This window comes from Chlorocebus sabaeus, chromosome 11, assembly GCF_047675955.1.
Source record: "Chlorocebus sabaeus isolate Y175 chromosome 11, mChlSab1.0.hap1, whole genome shotgun sequence".
NCBI classification, from domain to species: Eukaryota; Metazoa; Chordata; class Mammalia; order Primates; family Cercopithecidae; genus Chlorocebus; species Chlorocebus sabaeus.
Genome location: NC_132914.1, coordinates 66,018,700 through 66,042,668, shown reverse-complemented (window position 1 = coordinate 66,042,668; position 23,969 = coordinate 66,018,700). Strand labels below are relative to the sequence as shown.

At 41.1% G+C, this 23,969-nt stretch overlaps 1 protein-coding gene and 1 pseudogene across 4 annotated transcripts in view; one reads left to right on the top strand and one right to left on the bottom strand.

Moving 5' to 3' along the window:
- The window catches only part of MDM2 (MDM2 proto-oncogene), a 31,268-nt gene extending 10,752 nt beyond the window's left edge, over positions 1–20,516 (bottom strand). For 2 of the 4 annotated variants that reach the window (XM_073020933.1, XM_008003971.3), the window contains exons 1-9: positions 20,190–20,493; positions 19,603–19,673; positions 19,394–19,478; positions 14,621–14,695; positions 12,187–12,320; positions 8,874–8,923; positions 5,028–5,095; positions 4,805–4,901; positions 237–397 (exon numbers count right to left, since the gene is read on the bottom strand). In XM_073020933.1, the coding sequence (XP_072877034.1) occupies positions 237–397; positions 4,805–4,901; positions 5,028–5,095; positions 8,874–8,923; positions 12,187–12,320; positions 14,621–14,695; positions 19,394–19,474 (666 nt within the window). In that variant the 5' untranslated portion in view covers positions 19,475–19,478; positions 19,603–19,673; positions 20,190–20,493. Of the gene's footprint in view, positions 1–236; positions 398–4,804; positions 4,902–5,027; positions 5,096–8,873; positions 8,924–12,186; positions 12,321–14,620; positions 14,696–19,393; positions 19,479–19,602; positions 19,674–20,189 lie in introns of those variants that run through there. The other 2 variants (XM_008003970.3, XM_073020934.1) reach the window with 2 other exon arrangements.
- Positions 20,517–22,675: 2,159 nt separating this feature from the next.
- Positions 22,676–23,679, top strand: LOC103238686 (SUZ RNA-binding domain-containing pseudogene; annotated as a pseudogene).
- Positions 23,680–23,969: the final 290 nt, after the last annotated feature.

Genomic DNA, 23,969 nt, shown 5'->3' with positions numbered 1-23,969 from the left:
TACTACTACTAATTTTACCAATACTAGTGTTACTCCACTATTTTCCACATTTCTCACAATACCTTGGGTTGAAGGCAGAGATCAATACAGTAGTTTTATTTTAAAGTAAAATTTAGCACCGTGTTTTGCATCAATCTCGTAAGACACATGTACATTCGATCAGTATGCTTGTTAGGACTGCCAGGACTACAGTTTAACAGCAAGAGTCTTGCCTTACTTAAAAATGAGAACATTACCGGATTCGACGGCGTCCCTGTAGATTCACTGCTACTGCTTCTTTCACAACATATCTCCCTTATTACACACAGAGCCAGGCTTTCATCAAAGGAAAGGGAAATACTATCAGATTTGTGGCGTTTTCTTTGTCGTTCACCAGATAATTCATCTGAATTTTCTTCTGGATATGTAAGGAAAAAAACATAAATTGCTGTACTGTGATTTAGAAAATTGAGCTGTTTTGAGTACCTATCTGTACAGAAACTTAGTTCCAATAAAATTAGCTTCAAAAGTTAACACTGTTTTATTGAATCTGTCCAACTAAGAGTTACAACAGAACACTAGCTGTACATGTGTATTTGTTTGTTTATTTATTTATTTTCTGAGACAGGGTCTTGCTCTGTCGCCCAGGCTGGAGTACAGAGGTGCAATCTCAGCTCACTGCAACCTCTGCCTCATGGACTTCAGTGATCCTCCCACCTCAACCTCAGCCTCCCAAGTAGCTGGTACCATAGGAACGCACCACCACAGCTCACTAATTTTTCTATATTTTGTATAGACAGGGTTTCACCATGTTGCCTAGGCTGAGAATACTATTTTTTAAGAGGTTTCTATTCTTCTTTCAGAACTCTATCTCCATATATCACAATTTAATCCATCTAATGAAGTTTTTATTAACCAAACAATCTAGGAATTTTATTTTCTGCCAAAACCAAACTTTAAAATATAAGAGCTCTTTTTTTTTTCTGAAAAGAGCCAAAGTGGTTAATTTACTTATAAGGTATTCTTAATGTTTCCATTTCTTCAGTACCCTACATTTCTTCTTTTGAGACAGAGTCACACTCGACCATCCAGGCTGAAGTGCAGTGGTACATTCTCGGCTCACTGCAGCCTCCGCCTCCCAGGTTCAAGTGATTCTTGTGACTTCAGCCTCCAAGTAGCTGGAATTACAGGCGCGCACCACCATGCCTGGATAATTTTTGTGTTTTTGGTAGAGATCGTTTCACCATGTTGGCCACACTGGTCTCAAACTCCTGGCCTCAAGTGATCACAGTGCCTCAGCCTCCCAAAGTGCTGGGATTACAGGCCTAAGCCACTAAACCTGGCTCTTCAGTATCCTGTATTTTAAACAGAAATCAAAACCAGTAAAAATTTTCCATTTTATTTTAAATAATAAATTATCTCTGAATGGGTCAGAATGTTAGACAAATCTGTTAGACATGAGAATCCTACCTTACACTAGACATAAAAATGAATTCCAGGTGGATTAAAGATCTAAATATAAAGAACAAAACCATGCAAGTACCTATAACAAAATATTCTTATAATGCTGGGGTGGAGAAGTATTTCATAATACTGCAAAGCCCTCAAAAAAAAAAGACTATCAAGATTAGATCACGTCAAGGTTTACATGGCAAAATAACATACCAAACAAAAGTTAAAAGGCCAAGGTCAAATTCAAAGATAATATCTGCAACATATATAATAAAAAAATACCCATATCATACATATTATACAAAGTCCTACCATATCAAGATAGACTGGATTTTTTTTTTAAGGAAACAGGAAAAAGCAAGTCACAGAAGAAATACACATGACTAATAAACATATGAAAAATCTTGAGTCATGTACTTGAGTAATGGAAAAAAAAAATCTCCTACCTCCTAGGGATCAAAGAAATGCAAAGGGAAATGATCTCATTTTTCACTCACGAGAATGACAAAAATTAAAATGAGACAATATCAATGATTTGAGAAAGGATTTATTTATTTATTTATTTGAGGCAAAGTCTCACTCTTGTCCCCCAGGCTGGAGTATAATGGCGCAATCTTGGCTCACTGCAACCTCTACCTCCCAGGTTCAAGAGATTCTCCTGCCTCAGCCTCCTGAGTAGCTGGGGATTACAGGTGCTTGCCACCATGCCTGGCTAATTTTTGTATTTTTAGTAGAGATAGGGTTTCACCATGTTGGCCAGGCTAGTCTCAAACTTCTGACCTCAGGTAATCTGCCCGCCTCAGCCTCCCAAAGTGCAGGGATTACAGGCGTGAGCCATCGCACCCAGCCAAGAAAGGACATTTTTATACAGTTAGTAAGAATATTAAATCGTCCAACATTTTGCAGGCAATTTCTCTATCCTAGAGAAATATTTTCTATCCTAGAAATATATTCTCTATCCTAGAGAAATATCTCCATAATAATTTAAGGATATATGTGCAAAGGTGTTCACTGCAGCCTTATATGTAAGTATTTAATAGGCTTATGGTATTAAGTGAAATAAAATCCACATCCCTGAAACAGGTACAACTCTCACACCTTTGCTCATTTCATTTCCCTCTCTTGGCCTATCTAACCAAAAGTCATCTCCTCTTCCTCTCAATTCCCAAAATACTCTTACATCCCACTAAGAATTTTTATGTTTTATCTCCACAACTAGATCACAAGTTCTTCACATGAGCTCTTAATCCTGTTTGTATTCTCTATCTTAAAAAAGGTGATCTTGGCCGGGCTGCAATTATACATAATGCTGTAATTAATATCTCTACATATAAATCTTTGAATTTTTAACTATATCCTTAAGATAGATTCCTAGAAATGGAGTTGCTAGGATAATGTTAAGAACTCTAAGACTTTTTTTTTTTTTTTTTTTTGAGATAAGAGTCTCATTCTGTAACCCAGGCTGGAGTGCAATGGCACGATTTGGTTCACTGCAACCTCCACCCCCTAGGTTCAAGTGATTCTCCTGCCTCAGCCTCTTGAGTAGCTGGGATTACAGGCGCCTGCCACCACACCTGGCTAATTTTTGTATTTTTAATAGAGAGGGAGTTTCACCATGTTTGCCAGGTTGGTCTCGAACTCCTAACCTCAAGAGATCCACCCGCCTCGGCCTTCCAAAGTGCTAGGATTACAGGTGTGAGCCACTGCAGCACCAGGCCATTTAAGCTTTTTTATAATCTGAAAAATTTAATCAATTTTTACCAACTTATACCAACTTGTAGACCAACAGTTTATCAGTGCTAATACACAAGTTGTAAGGATGAGTAAAAAATTTATTTTTGCTAATTTGATAGACCAAAAGGACACCCTTTAGGCATTTTTTAATATCTGTAAAGCTAAAATCACCAAAATTCACCCTTTCCCCCTATTTATTAGTCATTTGTATTTACTGTGGGAAATTTCTGTGAACTGTCTGCCCTTTTTGCTATTTGAAGTTTCAATGTTTTCCTTACTTTTACGTAATACAGACATTAACAGTCAAATTTAAAGTGACTATCTTTCAAATATGTTGCATTCTATTTTTATCTTTTAAACTCATTTGAAATTCATTTTGGCATAAGGTACAGATGTAACTTCACCTTTTTCCCAAGTAACTACCATTTGTTCTAGTTCCACCTCTGCCCTAGACACCTCTGCCCTTCCTGTCTTCTGCCCGCATGTACAAGATTCTGGTCTGGGTTCATTTACTCTGTTTCACTGATCTGACATTCTCTTTCATCTGAATCATACGGTCTTAGTTACTGTGACTTCCTCAGGCTACGGTCTTCTCCTCTACTAACTGTTCTCAAGTATTTTCTCTGTCTTTTTTTTCTTTTCTTGAGACAGAGTCTCGCTCTGTCGCCCAGGCTGGAGTGCAGTAGTGTGATCTCGGCTCACTGCAAGCTCTGCCTCCCCAGTTCATGCCATTCTCCTGCCTCAGCCTCCCGAGTAGTTGGGACTACAGGCACCCAACACCACGCCTGGCTAATTTTTTGTATTTTTAGTAGACACGGGGTTTCACCGTGTTAGCCAGGCTAGTCTCGATCTCCTGACCTTGTGATCTGCCTGCCTTGGCCTCCCAAAGTGCTGGGATTACAGGTGTGAGCCACCGCACCTGGCCCTTATCTCTTCATTTCTAAAATGCTATTTACTTTCTGTTTTAAAATTCATAGGTACGTACTATCATTTATTAAAAACAACAATTTAAAATTTTAACTGTTAAGGTGACTAAGAATAAAGGCGAAAATGGAGTTTATATGCCTGCCTCCTATTATCTTTTTTTTAGACTAAGTCTTGCTCAGTTACCCAGGCTGGAGTGCGGTGGTGCAATTTTGGTTCACTGAAACTTCCACCTCCCGGGTTGAAGCAATTCTCCTTCCTCAACCTCCTGAGTAGCTCGATTACAAGTGTGCAACACCAGGCCCAGCTACTTTTTGTTTGTTTTTTTTTTTTTTTTTAGTAGAGACGGGGTTTCACCATGTTGGTCAGTCTGGTCTTGAACTCCTTACCTCGTGATCCACCGGCCTCAGCCTCCCAAAGTGCTGGGATTACAGGCGTGAGCCATCACACCCAGCCACCTCCTATTAGCTTAACAGAGACTTGGCTAACTATAAACTCCAGGTGGGGCACAGTAAACTGTGCCTGCTGTAGTCAGCCAGAAAAATATTGCTAAATAAGCAATTTGTAAATCTAATAAAATCAAGAATGAAAAAACTCAGAGGTTAATTTATCTCAACCAAAAAAAGGGAACAATTTAATTAAGTCTAAAAGCACTAATTTCATTAAAGAAAGAACATCAAAAAGCTGTGTGAATGTGTCAAATACTCATATATACCTGTCTCACTAATCGCTCTCCTTCTAGATGAGGTAGATGGTCTAGAAACCAAATGTGAAGACGAAGGTTTCTCTTCCTGAAGCTCTTGCACAAGGTCCTAAGCATTCAGGAAAAAAATAAAATACAACAAACTTAACATAACCAGTAAGCTAATTTGTTGTAAATAACCTTTCCAACTGGCAAATAATATTACATTAGAATGAGAAATTTACTTAAAGATTACCTTTTGATCACTCCCACCTTCAAGGTGACACCTGTTCTCACTCACAGATGTACCTGAGTCTGATGATTCTGAGAAAAAAGAAAAAGAATCAGAAACTTGGTAGGTGGGGGGAGGGCGGCTATTCGGTAGATATGTGATCAGTCTAACACAAACCCTTATGCAATTTAACCTTTCAATAAACATTAAACATGTATTTTCCAGGTGGCACCCTCATACTAAATGTTGCAGATGTAAATAAAATAATTCAACTTTAATGTAGAAGAGCAAAGTATAATCAAGACATTAAAAGATTGTAAGATAAATTAGCAGAGAGACAGGACAGTCATTATTTGGTAGGGACAGGGAGTGTCTGAGGAGCAAAAAATCAGGAAATATTTTGTAGGACAATGTGAAAATAGGGCTAGGAAAGGCCATTCCAGACCAAGAAAATGCCATGTGAAAAAGTATCCAAAAGCAAACTAACAGTTCCTGTTGCAGGACACCACAAGCAGTTCATTATTACTGGAATGTAGGCAGGTTCAGATTGTAAAGGATCCTGGGCGTCTAGCCAAAGCAGGACTCAGACTGTCATTCCCTTATCACTGCATTCTTCCCAGCAGATACTTCAGAATCTTCCCTAATGCGATGTTGCAGCCACTCACCATTAAAAAGGATTTTAGTCCAAGAAAGAAAACTGATTTCTAGCTCACAGAAAATATTACATCCAGAGAGCAATAATGAACTCCTAAATGGTAATTTTAAGCAGAGAGTGACAAATCACTCTGGCAAAATATAAGAAAAATAGGGCAGAGGCAGGAAAACCAGTATTAGACAATTGCAATACAAACTTAAAACGATTAAAGCCTAAACTAAGGCATGGAAGACAAATTCCAGAGAAATTAAATAGGTAAAAACCAACAAGACCTGGTATTTAATAATAGAAGGCAAAGAAGAAAGGAGTTAAGATGACTCCAAGATTCTGCCTTGGGTGAATAAATGAGTGGCACCATTCACGAAAAGAGAAACTTTAGAAAGATAAACAGATCGGATGGGAAGATAACAAACTGAGTTATTCAGACACATAGGTTTCATTTGTAGTTGGATATACAGACTTGCAGCTCAAAAAAAAGTTTCAGATTTGGTATATACAGACAATCATCATCAAATACCCTTTACTACCCCCTTGGAAACATTTTCATCTTAACAGTGAACTTATGCCTGGACATTAACATTTTGAAATTATGCATTATCATATGTTAATTTTCTCTTTATACTATGAGTAAGGTATTACACTAATTTTCTTAAGTTGTACATAATAGGTTATATTGTCCAGGAATTTTGGATTAGTATAAACAGATGCTACAAAAAAGATGTAATAAAAAGGAAGCCCTAGGCCAGGCACAGCAGCTCACGCCTGTAATCCCAGAACTTTGGGAGGCCAAGGTGGGAGGATTACCTGAGGTCAGGAGTTTGAGACCAGCCTGGTCAACATGGTGAAACCCTTTCTCTACTAAAAATACAAAAATTAACCAGGCGTGGTGGTAGGCACCTGTAACCCCACCTACTCAGGAGGCTAAGGAAGGAGAATCGCTTAAACCTGAGAAGCAGAGATTGCAGTGATTCGAGATCATGCCACCGCACTCTAATTTGAGTAACAGAAGAGACTCCATCTCAAAAAAAAAGTGACAAAGTTGAGAACATGGAATAGGAGTTCTGAAGTTAATTCTACTGATATCTAAATCAAACTCAGACTGCAAATAATTTGTAAGTTTCCATCTCAGTAATATAATTTGTCTAGTAACGTGCCAAAGTTTATTTAAACAAATGAAGGAATTAATACATCAGGGATACATACTTCAGAAAATTCAAAATACTACCACAAATACTATAATTGTATATTTAGCTATCATACAATTTCTTAAAGAGCTTTAAAACAATAAAATGCCAAATCATCAGCCTAATAACTACTTTTATTCTGGGATAAAATGGAGGTACTTTTCTGGGCTTTAAATCCTAACTTTGGAAGAATAAGTATTCAACACATTTATTAAATACCACATTAATAAAACACTATACTGTGTGATGCAGAATGCAAACCTGAATAGGACATAGGTAACAAAAATATAAACAAGTATAACGGCCAGGCGCAGTGGCTCACGCCTGTAATCCCTATACTTTGGGAGGCCGAGGTGAGAGTATCTCTTGAGCTCAGGTTGAGACTAGCCTGGGCAACATAGCAAAACACCATTTCTATCAAACATACAGAAAAATTAGCCAGGCATGGTGGAGCGCATCTGTAGTCCCAGCAACTTGGGAGGCTGAGGGGGAGGATCATTTGAGCCCTGGAGGTGGAGGATGCAGTGAGCCAAGACCACACCACTGCACTTCAAGCAGGGTGACAGAGTAAGAGTCCCTCTCAAAAACAAAAAACCCACACGTATAACAAAGCAATTTACAATAAAATCTGAATATGGAAGAGAGGAAGTACAAGGGAGCGGTCATTTCATTCTAGGAACTAAATAAGCTCCTGAGAGGTGTTTTTTTGTTTTTGTCTTTTTTAAGAAATGAGGTCTTGCTCTGTCACCCAGACTGGAATGGCATGACCACAGTTCATTGCAGTCCTGTCCTCCCGGGCTCAAACAATCCTCCTGCCTCAGACTCCTCAGTAGCTAGGACTACAGGCATGCACCACTATACCCAGCTGATTTTTGTAGTTTTTGCAGAGGCAGGATTTTGCCATGCTGCCCAGGCTGGTCTTGAACTCCAGGGTCAAGTGATCCTCCTGCCTTAGCCTCCTAAAGCGCTGGAATTATAGGCATGAGCCATCACACCTGGCCTAACAGCATTTCTTAACTGTAGTTCGAGGATGGGCTTTAGGAAGGGTATAGTGTATTCAAAAGCAAACTGTGGGGCCGGGTGCAGTGGCTCACACCTGTAACCCCAGCACTTTGGAAGGCCAAGGCAGGCAGATTGCAAGGTCAGGAGTTCGAGACCAGCCTGGCCAATAAACTGAAACCCTGTCTCTACTACAAATACAAAAATTAACCGGGCATGGTGGCATAAGCCTTTAGTCCCAGCTACTAGGGAGGCTGAGAGAGAAGAATTGCTTGAACCTGGGAGGCAGAGGTTGCAGTGAACCAAGATCGTGCCACTGCACTCCAGCCTGGGTGACAGAGCAAGATTCCTTCTCAAAAAAAAAACTAAACTGTGTACATCTCTTCCCAATTCCATGTTTTTAGCCTTCAAATGAGAGTATTATACTATGGAAGTCAGCAAGCACATAAATCAGGGCTTTTCTCATGGAAAGAAGGTTGTAAAACACTTATTGACTTATCCATGTATATGTACCCATGTGCATCTTTCTGGAACAAGAACCCAATGCTTTTATCAGCTTATTTAAGAGAGATGTGACCCAAAAATAACCAGTTAAGAACCAGAAGTAGGAACATAAAATTCCACTTCCACAAATTGGTAAACAAAATTTTGTCTATAATCAAAGAAAAAGACCCATCCTTCATCCTTACACAATGTCCTACCTAGGTAACTGTATTATTTCCCAAAGCCTTTCAATACATTTTCAAGGTAGATCACTCCTAAATAGGAGCTTTTGAAATTATAGACCTTTCAAAACAAATCCTAACTCTGATATCCCAAGTCTTAAATTAATGTAACAGGGTATTTAACCTTACATTAGAACCTCAGTATAATGTGGTTTTAGTTCATATGTACTTCTAATAAATTTATCATATTTTTATTACTATATTAAAGCAACTTCTAAAGAGAATCAATTACAAAACATGCACATGAACAAAAATGTCTTTAAAATCTTTTTATGGTATTTATTCATGATGCTCAAAATTAACTTACCCTGCTGATTGACTACTACCAAGTTTCTGTAGATCATGGTATATATTTTCCTTGTAGACAGAAAAAAAAAATAACAAGAGATGTATATTTTAAAATAATTTGTATTAAGCTGGATTTAACCAGACTTTTACATACATACTTAGTATGAACTACTGCACACATTCAAAACCAAATTTATCATTGGCAAGCTTGTAGGCACATAAAAGGACAATAATTAGTAGCACAATGATTACGTACAGCTACTTTTAATAATTATTAAAGTCTCTCTAGTTGAAAGATTTCACACTGCCAATTCCTGAAATGTGCTTTGTTTGGACTTTACCAAACCTCAAAAAATGGGTGTGCAAGCAGGAAGCAGTTTAACGTACTTATTTTCAAACAGGAAAGTTTTTAGCTATGTGCTTAGTAGCAAACTGCCAAAAAAAAGTATTGAGTTATGCAAAATCCATTAAACACAAACTGCCAAAAAAAGTATCGAGTTATGCAAAATCCATTAAATAGGAATTTGATTATAATCTTGACTTTCATCAAGCTTCAACTTCCTTTCTTGATCTTAACACTTATTAACAGAGGCTGGGTGTGGTGGCTCACACCTGTAATCCCAGCACTCCGGAAGGCCACGTAGGGTGTTATCACCTGAGGCCCAGAGTTCAAGATCAGTCTGACTAACATGGAGAAACCCCATCTCTACTAAAAATACAAAATTAGCTGGGCGTGGTGGCGCATGCCTGTAATCCCAGCTACTTGGGAGGCTGAGGCAGGAGAATCACTTAAACCCGGGAGGCAGAGGTTGCAGTGAGCCGAGATCATGCCATTGCACTCCAGCCTGAGCAACAAGAGCAAAACTCCAACTCAGGAAAAACAAAAAAAACAAAAAAAAACTTATTAACGGATAAAGCAGCATTCATTCATTCAATAAATACAGACTGAAAACCAACCATGTACCAGACACTGGGGAAAACAAAGAATCAAACAGAAATGTATATGCCCTGATGAAGTTTATATCCTAACAGGAGGATAATTCATTTACCCCAGTATTCGTTGATGTCAAAATGGATTTTTCCTTTTCTTTTTAAACTAAGGATTTGAGAGAGTGTTAGTCACAAAATATTGCTCCTCACTCAATATTAAGAGGAAATATGATCCCAACTATCTTTTTTCACCCTTGGGAATAAGGATACGGCAACCTAAACCCACAACATTTTAAATTCATATCCTTTTCAAGTCAGTAATTTCTCCTATTTCTTATCTCTCAACATTTAAAATTCAAATCCAAGGAAATCATACTTCCAAACATTATCCGAAGATTCAGTATTCAGACCAGGCACAGTGGCTCACGTCTGTAATCCCAGCACTTTGGGAGGCCGAGGCAGGCAGATCACATGAGGTCAGGAGTTCGAAACCAGCCTGGCCAACATGGCAAAACCTCATCTCTACTAAAAATACAAAAAGTTAGCTGGACATAGTAGCATGCACCTGTAATCCCAGCTACTCAGGAGGCTGAGGCAAGAGAATCACTTGAACCTGGGAGGCAGAGGTTGCAGCCTGGGTAACAGAGCAAGACATCTCAAAAAAAAAAAAAAAAACTAGAAGATTCAATATTCAATAGGTAAAAAAATTCACCAATATACCCATATATTTTTAAATTTATAAAATTAAATCATATATCCCAAGGCCAGGTATAAAATGACAACATATATGGATATTAAACAGAAGTGATTCGTCTATGAAAAAATAATTATATATTTATAATATATATTATATAAAAATTATAATATATATTTAAAAGCTAGATGAAATTAAACACAGTACTATATTTAAAACTAGGTTAAAACACAGTTGCACATAATATACAAACGACTGGTAAAAATAACTTTTGGTAACAAACTATAGTCCTTCTATTCTCTACTTTTCTTAGTTTTCTGTCATTTCCTAATGTTCAATAATATAATATATACTATATTTACAATAATGAGGTTGTTTTAAAATTATAAAATCCCTTGCTCAGTTGAGGAAGTTATCTATTTTAATAAAATAAAATCCCATTTAATTATCATCTTTTCAGCTATACTATTGAGCATTAAATACTAGCAGAAGCTAGTTAACTGTTCCAGGTGAAAGCATTCATTCTATTTATTAACAGAATGAATGCTAAGGCTCAACACCGATTGCCTGTGCTAAACCAAATGTGACAAAGAATTCCAAATGTAGGCCGGGTGTGGTGGCTCACACCTGTAATCCCAGCACTTTGGGAGGCCAAGGCGGGTGGATTACCTGAGGGTGGGAGCTCAAGACCAGCCTGCTCAACATCGCAAAACCCTGTCTCTACTAAAAGTACAAAAATTAGCCAGGCGTGGTGGCAGGCACCTGTAATCCCAGCTACTCGGGAAGCCGAGGCAGGAGAATCTTGAACTCAGGAGGCGGAGGTTGCGGTGAGCCAAGATTGCGCCACTCCACTCCAGCCTAGGCCACAGAGCAAGACTCCCTCTCAAAAACAAAACAAAAAAAGAGTAATTGAGATGGAGTGTTACTCTTGTTGCCCAGGTTGGAGTGCAATGGCGCGATCTCGGCTCACCACAACCTCCACCTCCTGGGTTCAAGCAATTCTCCTGCCTCAGCCTCCTGAGTAGCTGGGATTACAGGCATGCACCACCACGCCTGGCTAATTTTTTATTTTTAGTAGCGATGGGGTTTCTCCATGTTGGTCAGGCTGGTCTCAAACTCCTGGCTTCAGATGATCCACCCGCCTCGGCCTCCCAAAGTGCTGGGATTACAGGTGTAAGCCACTGCGCCAGGCCTAATTCTAGAATACCTGGGTTAAATTCTGCTGGTTAAGTGCCATTATGATAAGTGACCACAAAAATGATCTCCAAAATATCTAAGGCTCAAATTTAAGCCTTTACTACTTGGTGGTATACTGTTTCTGGGAGTGACTGGAATAAAAATTTATAATAGCTACGACTAATGCTTGAATGCTTGGTATGTGCCAAAAACTATGCTTTTTTTATACAACGTCTCTTTTCAAGAGCTTTAACCTCCACATGAAGTATTTAATTATCCCTATTTTATAAATGGGGAAACAGGTTTATAGAGGTTAATCTACCTTGTCACAAAACTAGTAAATGACTGGGCTAGGTTTCAAACACTGGTTTATAAGATGCCAGAGCTCAGGTTTTCAAATAACACGCCACAGAGCTAAAAAATTAAAAATTTCAGCATGTCTTTTATATGTTTTAACAGTTTTTCTCTGACAAAAGTGAACTGAAATGTTAGCCCAACGGGCTTTTTACAACGGACTAAACTGAAGAATTACCTGTGCTCTTTCACGGAGAAGCTTGGCACACCAAACAAATCTCCTAGAAGATCATTTGAACAATATACAATATGTTGTTGCTTCTCATCATATAATCGTTTAGTCATAATATACTGGCCAAGATAAAAAAGAACCTGAAATAGAAATATGATTTCTGAACATTAAAGAAAACTAAATGTTAGTTTTAAATACATTTAATAATATACTATTTATCTGAATGGGGTAAACAACCAGCAACCATATCCACAACTATGTAGAACCACCACCATTTTTACTTAGAAGCTACTTTTGGCTGGGCGCAGTGGCTCACACCTGTGATCCCAGCACTTTGGGAGGCCAAAGCGGATGGATCACCAGGTCAGGCGATAAAGACCACCCTGGTCCCATCTCTATTAAAAATACAAAAATTAGCCGGGCATGGTGGCGGACACCTGTAATCCCAGCTATTCCGGAGGCTGAGGCAGGAGAATGCTTGAACCCAGGAGGTGGTGGAGGCTGCAGTGAGCCGAGATTGCGCCACTGCACTCCAGCCTGAGCGACAGAGAGAGACTTCTCTCAAAAAAAAAAAAAAAAAAAAAAAAAAAAAAAAAAAAAAAAAAAAAGAAGAAACTGGCCCCAGGTCTTCTGACTCTTAATCCAGTGCTCTTTTTACTACACATACTAGCTTTCACTACCTTCCTGTGTGCCCCAGAACAAAGATCCTATAACTGAGAACTACATCAGACAATACATACATTACTGTTACATAGTTTAGCATAAGCATTCTAAGTCTTTATGATGGCCTTGGCCAATTTTCTCTTTTCTATCTACTGCTAAATCCAAACTTTTTTGTTTCCTTAACTGATTATACAATGATAGTAAGGTCAATCCCAAATTAGCCCTAAAAATACCATTTAACCTGGCACTTCCCTACAAGCACTGTCTTTGGATTTAACTGGCTAAACAGGCATCAGTCTTAAAGGAATATTCTTATGTGACTGTGGATTGGACAGATTGTTGTCCAGCAGTGGGAAAGGAAAAAGGAAGAGAACTTAGATTTATTCCACCAAATATCCCTTAAGGAAGTTTCTAAAAGTATAGCTGGAGAGGAAAAGGATACGGAAGCTCTTCCTGCCCCACTATACTGTTGTAGGAAAGAAACTTTAATGTTTTAAGTAATCTGAGTCCCACAAACTAAGTGGGAGAGAGAACAGGCATATTTCAATCACACTGAAATTTTGCCTAAGGTGGCTCAATCTCTCACTGAAAAGCATGAAAATAATGCCTCTGTGCACAAATTTAAAGCTGGGGAATGCACTAAAATGCTGGATCTATTAAATAGAATATATGGTCATGAATCAGCTCATCTCTACCCCAGAAAGATCAGTATACTGTACTCATGTATCTCTAGTGCAGAAGTTCTTAACCTGGGATCCAGGGATGCCCAGGAAGTCCTTGGATAGAATTCAGGGGGTCCATTAATTTGGATGGGAAAAAAATTATATCTTTATTTTCACAAACTTCTAACTAGAATTTAGCTTTTCTTTCGATTATAAATGTAGGCAACAAATCACAACAGTATTAATACCTGTGATTTCATCACCAACAAAAATCACAGGTGTTTTCATATCATACGGTGCTTATGGCAAACATTTCAAAATATGACTTATATTCCTCACTAAATCAAAATTATATTTATTGGCCATGCATGGTGGCTTATGCCTATAATCCCAGCATTTTGGGAGGCCAAGGCAGGTGGATCACCTGAGGCTAGGAGTTCAAGACCAGCCTGGCCAACATGGCAAAAGCTTGTCTCTACTAAAAATACAAAGAATTAGCCAGGCATGGTGGCAGGTGCCTGTAATCCCAGCTGCGTGGGAGGGAGGCAGAAGAGTGGCTTAAATCTAGGAGGTGGAGGTTGCAGTGAGCCAAGATCATGCCACTGCACTCCAGCTTGGGTGACAGAGCGAGACTCCATCTCAAAAAAAAAAAAAAAAAAAAAAAACACTGTATTTATTATAGCTGCTTCTAAATCTTAGTACTTACTGTGTTAATAAAAAAAGCACATATATCACAAACTACTATTTTGGTAACCGTATTTTAGTATGTTTCCTTTGTAATTCTATACATTTTATTTCATATATTTAAAAACATGATTCTTAGAAGGAGTTACCAGTCTAGGAAGGCTTTTACCAGTCTACCAAAGGGTTCACAGCATAAAATGGTCAAGTACCCCTACAGGGCTTCTGCTTATCTGAGTTCCTAGCTGAGAAATGAAACTCGAGTATAATTAGAATTTTCAGCTTTAAAATATAGTCCAAATGACCACAAAATTAAATGTTGCTTCTTAATGAAAAATCCTTCTATATGGCCAATTTCTCCCCACAGTCTTGAAAACTTTAAGTATGGCTACATGTAACTAGTAAGATATTAGTTATCTCTTGATTCAGCTTACCTCTTTCATAGTATAAGTGTCTTTTTGTGCACCAACAGACTTTAATAACTTCAAAAGCAATGGCTTTGGTCTAACCTATAAAGAGAAAAGAGCTGTTATTATACTTCCAAAATTATCCCAGAACTATAGACCCTGCAGCAAACATATCCATCAACTTCAATAAAGGGGGTTTGGAAAAAATGCTGGGGAGGATCTAATTATTATGCAAGTATCATGGAATCATCAAGTATCATTAGTTGTGATCACAGATAGCATCCAATCCAAGACAGGAAAAATTACTTTTTCCTTCAGCTATTTATATTACCTGCTTACTGCCTTACAAACAACCATAAATTCTTAAGATCCAATGAGCTTACTGTACTGATCCAATGAGCTTATTGCAAGCTAACTTAGAGAATCAAAGAGAAATGAATAAATCTTTAGAGTGGATCCTGTTATCAATCTTCTCTAAAGATTAGGTTCCTGAAAGCTAGAGAACTTAACTAACTAACCCAAGCTGACAAGAGTAATTAAGAACAGATCAGACAACCAACCCAAGTCCCTTAACTACAACTCACCATTTTCTTCCTACTATATCATGCTGCCTCTTAGTTGGTCTACATTTCAAATATCTACCTGACAAACATTTACTGAGCTAACACTATGCACTGGACAGTAGTAGGTACTGCAAAAAAAATTACAAATAAGACATATGACCTATATTCAAGGAGCCTGCCAACTAGATTATGGGTCAATTTTTTTCTGTAAAGAGCCAGACTGTTAAGTATTTTAAGCTTTTCATACAAATGGTTCTATCCAAGTAAAAAGTATAGTTACTATGTAAACTAACAGGCACGGTTGCATTCCAGTAAAATTTTCTTAACAGAAAGAAAGGAAGCTGGCTGGGCGAGGTGGCTCATGCCTATAATCCCAGCACTTTGGGAGACTGAGTGCTAGAGGTTCGCTTAAGGCTAGGTGTTCAAGACTAGCCTGGGCCATACTGAGAGACCCCACCTGTACAAAAAAATTTAAAAATTAAAACAAAAACAGGCAACAGGGCAAAGCTGGCCAACAGGCTAAAGTTTGCCTGCCACTTATCTAGAAGTTTTACAAATGGTATTGAGAAAAATAATTGCCATGGGGGAGGGGAATGTAATGTACTTATATGCATTTTCTCTCTTCCTTTTATCAAAATCTGCAAAACTCAAGTATCTTTACAGCTTGCCACCACCCACACAAACTGGTACCTCTGCACCTCTCTTTGATATGCCCCAGTCCTGTGTCTAAATCTGACAGCTGTTTAAAATCTGACAGTACCCCCACTGGGAGTGTCTTAAAAACAAATTTTTTTAAAATTGCCTATTTCCAGCTAATCAATAAAACAAATATTAAACAACTGAAAAATTTAAAATACATATTGAATTATTAATTTTTCTGATTGCACTTTTGTTTTGTTTTGTTTTTGTTGAGACAGAGTCTCGCTTTGTCGCCCAGACTGGAGTGCAGTGGCCGGATCTCAGCTCACTGTAAGCTCCGCCTCCTGGGTTCACGCCATTCTCCTGCCTCAGCCTCCCGAGTAGCTGGGACTACAGGCGCCCGTCACCTTGCCCGGCTAGGTTTTTGTATTTTTTAGTAGAGACGGGGTTTCACCATGTTAGCCAGGATGGTCTCGATCTCCTGACCTCGTGATCCGCCCATCTCGGCCTCCCAAAGTGCTGGGATTACAGGTTTGAGCCACTGTGCCCGGCCTGCACTTTTTTTTAACTGTGCGTATATATGCACTTTACTTTCAGGCAAAAGAATGAATTCTCTCAAAAAAGATTTAAGAATTATCTTTTTTCTTCTGAATTTTTAATATATGCTATATTAGCTTCAAATTAGATAAAATAACTCTAAGTAAAAATCTGTAATGGAAGATGGGTGTGGTGGCTCAGGCCTGTAATCCCAGCACTTTGGGAGGCTGAGGCAGGCAGATCACCTGAGGTCAGAAGTTCGAGACCAGCCTGGCCAACACAGCGAAACTCTGTCTCTATTAAATACACAAAAATTACTTAGGTGTAGGCCAGGCACAGTGGCTCACACCTGTAATCTCAGCGCTTTGGGAAGCCAAGACAGGTGGATCACGAGGTCAGAAGTTCAAGACCAGCCTGGACAACATGGTGAAACCCTATCTCTACCAAAAATACAAAAATTAGCCGGGTGTGGTGGTGGGTGCCTGTAATCCCAGCTACTCAGGAGGCTGCAGAAGAACTGCTTGAACCCAGGAGGCAGATGTTGTAGTGAGCTGAGATCATGCCACTGCACTCCAGTCTGGGCAACAGATCAAGACTCAGCCTCACAAAAAAAAAAAAAAAAAAAATTCTGTAATGGAAAGCCATCAGTATATTAGTGACTTAAAAGACATGTATTAATGAGAAATGGCTATAAAAGATAATAGCATTCGTAATCTTACATTGAAGAACAGGAAGATAAATTATAGGTAAAGATCTAAATATCTAAAAAATTTAAATCTAGAAGAAAATATAGGAATATATTTGCAAGATAGGAGAGTTCTTCCAAAGCATGATAAGAAATTCAAAAGCCAACAAATTTTACTTCATAGAATTGTTCTCAATGGGGAAAAGACAACATAAAAGCAAATGCTACATTAGTAAGCAACAAAAGTTAAATATACTTGAAACACATAGAGCTACCCCAATTACTAAGAAAAATTTTAAAGAACCAAAAGGAAAATGGCCAGAGAGGACGAGGCAAATCCCAGAAGAAACAAATGACAGCAAAATGGAGGCCTGGTGCAGTGACTCACGCCTGTAATCCCAGCACTTTGGGAGACCGAGGCAGGCAGAACACATGAAGTTGGGAGTTCAAGACCAGCATGACCAACGTGGAAAAACCCCATCTCTACTAAAAATACAAAATTAGCTGAGCGTGATTGCGCGTGCCTGTAACCCCAGCTACTTGGGAGGCTAAGGCAGGAGAATCGCTTGAACCTGGGAGGCAGAGGTTGCAGTGAGCCAAGATCTCGCCATTGCACTCCAGCCTGGGCAACAAGAGTGAAACTCTGTCTCAAAAAAAAAGGAAAGGTGCCCAGCCTCACCAAGAAACTAGGGAAAAAATGAATTTAAACAATGGCACAGTACCTTTTATCAAAAAAAAAAGGAATAATAATTAAAGATTGGTAATATTCAGTGTCGGCAGGAGTGAAACTGTTAGAGCCTTTTGGTGAGCAAGTTACCAGCAGCAATCAAATATGAGTAAAATTTAGGACTCATCAAGCCTGTAATCCCAGCACTTTGGGAGGCCGAGACGGGCAGATCACGAGGTCAGGAGATCGAGACCAGCCTGGTTAACACGGTGAAACCCCGTCTCCACCAAAAAAATACAAAAAACTAGCCAGGCGAGGTGGCGGGCGCCTGTAGTCCCAGCTACTGGGGAGGCTGAGGCAGGAGAATGGCATAGACCCGGGAGGCGGAGCTTGCAGTGAGCTGAGATCCGGCCACTGCACTCCAGCCTGGGCAACAGGGCAAGACTCCGTCTCAAAAAAAAGAAAAAAAAAAATTTAGGACTCAGGAGTTCTAATTCTATAAAATATTTTTCTTTTTTCTTTTTTTTTAGACAGAGTTTCACTCTTTTTTTTTTTTTTTTTTTTTTTTTTTTTTTTTTTTTTTTTCCTCTGAGACGGAGTCTCGCTCTGTCGCCCAGGCTGGAGTGCAGTGGCCGGATCTCAGCTCACTGCAAGCTCCGCCTCCCGGGTTCCCGCCATTCTCCTGCCTCAGCCTCCCACTCTGTCCCCCAGGCTGGAGTAAAATGGCGCAATCTTGGCTCACCGCAACCTCTGCCTCCCAGGTTCAAGTGATTCTCCTGCCTCAGCCTCCTCAGCAGCTGGGATTATAGGCACGCGCCACCATGTCCGAGTAATTTTTGTATTTTTAGTAGAGAATACAAAAATACTCAATGTTGGGTTTCACCATGTTGGCCAGGCTAGTCTTGAACTCCTCATCTCAGGTGATCGGCCCGCCTTGGCCTTCCAAAGTGCTGGGATTACAGGGGTGAGCCACCGCACCCAGCCTATAATTCCATAAAATCTTTCTTACAGAAATAGTCACACGGGATGGATGTACAAAGCAGCACTATCTGTAATACTCAAAAACAGGAGGCAATTTTTAAAAAGCTGTCAGTAAAGGCATAATTTTTAAAATGGTATACTCATGCTATGGAATACTATGCAGCCATTAAAAAGAATTCTGTAGACTTTATTGACAAGGATGCAAGTCACAGAACAACTACAGTTTCATCTTGTTAGTACAACAAACAGGACAATAACATAGATTTAAATTCAAATGTAAATATATGTGGGTATGCACACAGAAAAAATCTAAAAGGGAACATGGAGCAAAAAGACTGGAATTTTCAGGTTTTACTTTAAAATTTCTCTAATGACAAAAATCTTTAAAACAAGCATGAATAATTTTTGTGACTTTTAGAAATCATTTTTAAAAATTAAATACTGGGAGGTCAAAAAGGAAAAAAAAAATCAGTCACATAACAAACATAACTTCAACCACGCTTAACAATGTAATGGAACTAATTTTTAAAGCCTATGTGGCAAAGGGCTAAGAAAATACTGACCAGTACTTAACAGTTTTTAACTCCACGCAGTTATGCCCGAGGTAGCACACTTTAAGTTATGCACATACAATGTCATTTACAGAGCCATGCTATAATTGAGGTATATGAAATTTAGTTTATCACTTCATAAAATTATTAAAAGTTACATGAGACAAAAATACTAACCAGGGTCTCTTGTTCAGAAGCTGGAATCTGTGAGGTGGTTACAGCACCATCAGTAGGTACAGACATGTTGGTATTGCACATTTGCCTACAAGAAGGAAAAAAAAAGACGATGAAAACTGGAAATCATGAAACATCTGCGAAAAATTAATCATATATAAAGGACATAACGCCTTTGTTAAAACTAAAGCTACAAGCAAGTCGGTGCTTACCTGGATCAGCAGAGAAAAAGTGGTGTGCGTCCGTGCCCACAGGTCTACCCTCCAATCGCCACTGAACACAGCTGGGAAAATGCATGGTTTAAATAGCCCCAGCTGGAGACAAGTCAGGACTTAACTCCTTTTACTGCAGTTTCGGAACGTGTCTGAACTTGACCAGCTCAAGAGGAAAAGCTGAGTCAACCTGCCCATGGAACCGGCCCAATCCCGCCCAGACTACGCGCAGCATTCATAAGAGCGACCCGACAGGCCCCTGCGATTACCCGGACCCCGCCGCCGAGGCGGCCCCGCAGCCCCCAGCCCACGTGACCTTTACCCTGGACTCCCGCGGAGACCTCCGAACCACTCCCGCCCCCCACCGCCGCGAGAGCCGTCCGAAACCCCGCCCTCCTCCCTGGCTGCGACTGCCCCAGTCCAACAAAACCTCCGCAAAGCCACGTGCCCCGCGCCCCGAGCCCCCGGCCACAAACCGCACAAAGGCTGCGAGCGGGCAGAGGCTGGAAACCAGCGATGCAGGGGACACCGTCACAGCCCAGAACCAGAAGTGACCGGTCGCTGCCGGGCCGGTACTTGCTCCTCACCATCCGGGGTTTTCGCGCTTGGAGTCGGGGGTCCCTCGAGACTCCCCAGTTTCCTTCACGGTGCCCGCGGAAGCACGACGTCCTGGGCCTCGGGGACCATTCCACTCTCGGGGCCAGGGCACTGGGCGCTCGAATGCACTAATCCGGGGAGGGACGGGGCTCCTGGCTGCGAAAGCAGCAGGATCTCGGTCAGAGGGGTCGGGGCCGCCCCTCGGGCTCGGCTTCTTGCTCCATCTTCCCGACGCACAGGGCCGGAGAGGCCCCACGAGCAGCCAAGCTAGCCGCGGTGCCACGGTGCGCGCCCCCTACCGCCGGAGGGGAGCGCGCGGGGCGTCGCGGCGCATCCGGGCATTTGTGCGCGCGCACACACCCGGCCCCGCTTCCGCCAATTGGGTCAGGGGCTCGGCCGCACCGCCTCCGGGAAGATGGAGTTGGGAGTGTCGCCCCGCGGGCGCGGCGTACTCTGAGGCGGGGTGGGGGTCTTGGCCGCGAACTGGGCGGGTGGGGCTCGGCCCGGGCGCGGCGCCTGCCTGGCTTGGCACTGGGACACTCCTTTAGCCGTTGCGCTATTTTTGTATTTCCTGTATTTACAATTCCCGCCCGTGGTGGAAACTGCGACAAATGCGGATCTCCGTGTCGCTGTTACCAAAAAGAAACCAAAATTAACAGCTGTTTAATACGTGAAGCCCACTGCACTAGCCGCTGGAGTTGTACACAAATGAGTCAAGGCCTGTTTTTAATAAAGATTAAAAATAGCACTTAAGGCAGGCTTATACACCGGTGCATACAGCTGTTGTGGTTGGAGAAGACGCTGGTTACCGTTGGTGGGGAGGGGAGCGGTTACTTTTAGAATGTTTGGGTTTGGCCGGGCGCGGTGGCTCACGCTTGTAATCCCATCATTTTAGGTAGGCCGAGGCCGGTGGATCACTTGAGGTCAGGAGTTCAAGACCAGCCGTGGCCAACATGGGAAACGCCGTCTCTACTAAAAACTACAAAAATTAGCCGGGCATGGTGGCGGGCACCTATAATCCCAGCTACTCGGGAGGCTGAGGCAGGAGAATCCCGTGAACCCAGGAGGCGGAGGCTGCAGCGAGCCAAGATCATGCAACTGCACTCCAGCCTGGGCGACAGGGCAAGACTGTTTCTCAAAAAAAAAAAAAAAAAAGTTTGGGTTTGTTAATCTACACATTCATTATCATTAAAATATATATTTATATGTTATGCACTGATTCTGACTCACCTACTTGCCCACAGAGGTGTGGCAAAAACGTTTTTGATGCGGTCTCATAAGTTGAAGACATAAAGAATTGAGTTAACTAAACCCAAAAACACAGCCGTTGCAAAGAAGGAACACCTTTCTTTGGCCAGTACGTGATTAGCTCTTTGTAAACAAGGGCCTTTTTTTATAAAGTTATATCCTTCCCTTCTGCAGCTTTTTTTTTTATAAAGTTATATCCTTCCCTTCTCCTGCTTCCCAGCCTACCAGAAAGTAACCTTCCTTAAACATAGTGGTCACTCAGTTGATTGAAGTTGATTGTCAATATTATTAACTTAAGAGATTTAATATGTGGCTTTTAAAAAGGTAATCTCCATCAGATCAAATACAGTGGGGTTTCTAATTGTTAGACTCAGTGCTTGAAATTGGATGAAAGAAAATCTCAAGCAGTGAGAAAATGTAAGCATGAAAAGAAAGATAAGTGATAACGCTGGGCACGGTGGCTCTCGCCTGTAATCCCAGTACTTTGGGAGGCTGAGGTGAGCGGATCACGAGGTTAGTAGTTCAAGACCAGCCTGGCCAACATGGTGAAACCCTGTTTCTACTAAAAACGCAAAAATTAGCCGGGCCCAGTGGTGGGCGCCTGTAATCCTAGCTACTCGGGAGGCTGAGGCAGAAGAATCGCTTGATCCCGGGAGGCGGAGGTTGCAGTGAGCAGAGATCGCGCCACTGCAGTCCAGCCTGGGTGGAGAGCAAGACTCCATCTCGGAAGAAAAAAAAAAAAAAGATAAGTGATAGAGGTTGATATTTGTTAAATATCAAGTGAGCGAATAGGTTTGTGCTATAAAAGTTAAGAGACATAATTAATTGCTTAGTGAATGCTGGAGGCAGTTCACAAAGGCCTCAGAGAAGATCACACATATTTTATGTCTTGAAAGATGGTGAGACTTAAATAAACGCAGAAAATATTCCAGGCACAAGAAAACTATCAAAAAATACAGAAAGGAAAATATAAAGAGGGCTGTTTGAGTTACAATAAATCAGTTTGACTTGCATGAAAGTCAAGAAGAAGTTTTAAGAACTTGGAGTCTTCTTAAATGCCAAGCAAGGAAATTTGGGCTTTAGACAGAGTAGATATTAGGAGCATAAAAACAGGTGATTTGCTTCAAACTGTATTTTAACAGGACCACCAGGTGTTGATTCAAACTCAGAATAGTCGGGCCAGCTGCCTTCTGGACCGACTTTCCCCCTTCTCATTGGCCTTGTGCTTTGAAAAAATTCTCTTGACAAAGTTATTAGAGTAGAAACAAAAGGCAGAACTGATAAGATTAGTCCTTTTCTAATGGAACCAGAAAAGAAGGGGCAGAAATGAAGGCAGAAGGGAGAAGCGGGGGTGTGGGAGAGAGAGAGAAGCAAAAAGGATTCACTCAAGAACCTGGTATTCAAAACTATGTGTACCAGCACTACCACAGCGGTACGACTCAGTGTCCACCTAAAGCATGATAATACTGCTTACCAAAAAAAAGTATGGAGGGAATGAAAAGTTGGGTTAGTTTTAAGTGATGCGTCACAGAACAGAATTCAGTGGTAAAAAGCTTAGGCTGGGAACAGAGCTTGAAACAGCAAAGGAATGAGAGGAACGACCAAAAAGCCAAGGGCCATATAGTGATGTCTGAAAAATCAGAATCAAGTAATAATATTGAATACTGCAAAAGTCAGAGAAAATGCGGAATAAGAAAGCAAGCGATCTGGAAAGTGGCGAGTAAGATGGAATATGAGGAGGTCGCTGAGAGCTGGGAGGAGGCGGTAGACAGCGGGGAAATAGACGTCTGGAAAAAAAAAAACTGAAGATCACACAAAAACAGCAGGAAATCCAAATCTCCCAAAGTGCCCATGGTGATTCAGGACGATAGTTTTCCCCAGGTACCCCCTCCACCGCATCCTCGAGAGGCCCACCAGCAACGGTGTGGTCAACAGCCCCAGGTCCGCTAGCAGACCCGCCCTTCCAGTCAAGTCCCTGGCACAGCGGGAGGCCGAGTACGCCGAGACTCGGAAGCGGATCCTGGGCAGCGCCGGCCCGGAGGAGAAGCAGGAGAAACCCATCCTCGATAGGCCTTTCTCTGATCTTTTCCCCTTCAGGCTAACCAGGATCTCCCAACCCGAAGACAGCAGGCAGTCCAATAATGTGATCAGACAGCCTCTGGGTCCTGATGGGTCACAAGACTTCAAACAGCGCAGATAAATGCAGGCAAGAAGATATGGCGCGACTGCCGCGTCAACGCCTCCTGCGTCGTCCGCCAAGGGTTGCACTTTCGTGGCGGACAGCTGGACTTGAGCAGCGGGAACCTGACTTACTTGCCCGGTGATCCCCGTTGCTCCGCCACTGTGACCTTGAACCCCATGCACTGTGACCTCTCCCCTTCTCCCCTTCCCACTGTGATTGGCACTTCCACAAGGACTGTCCCAAGTCAATGGAAAGGGTGGGGGTTAGAAGAAGGTTAGGGGGAACCCACCAAGTACTCAGAGAGTCAGACAGGGCCAGAAATAACGGTTTATCATGCTCA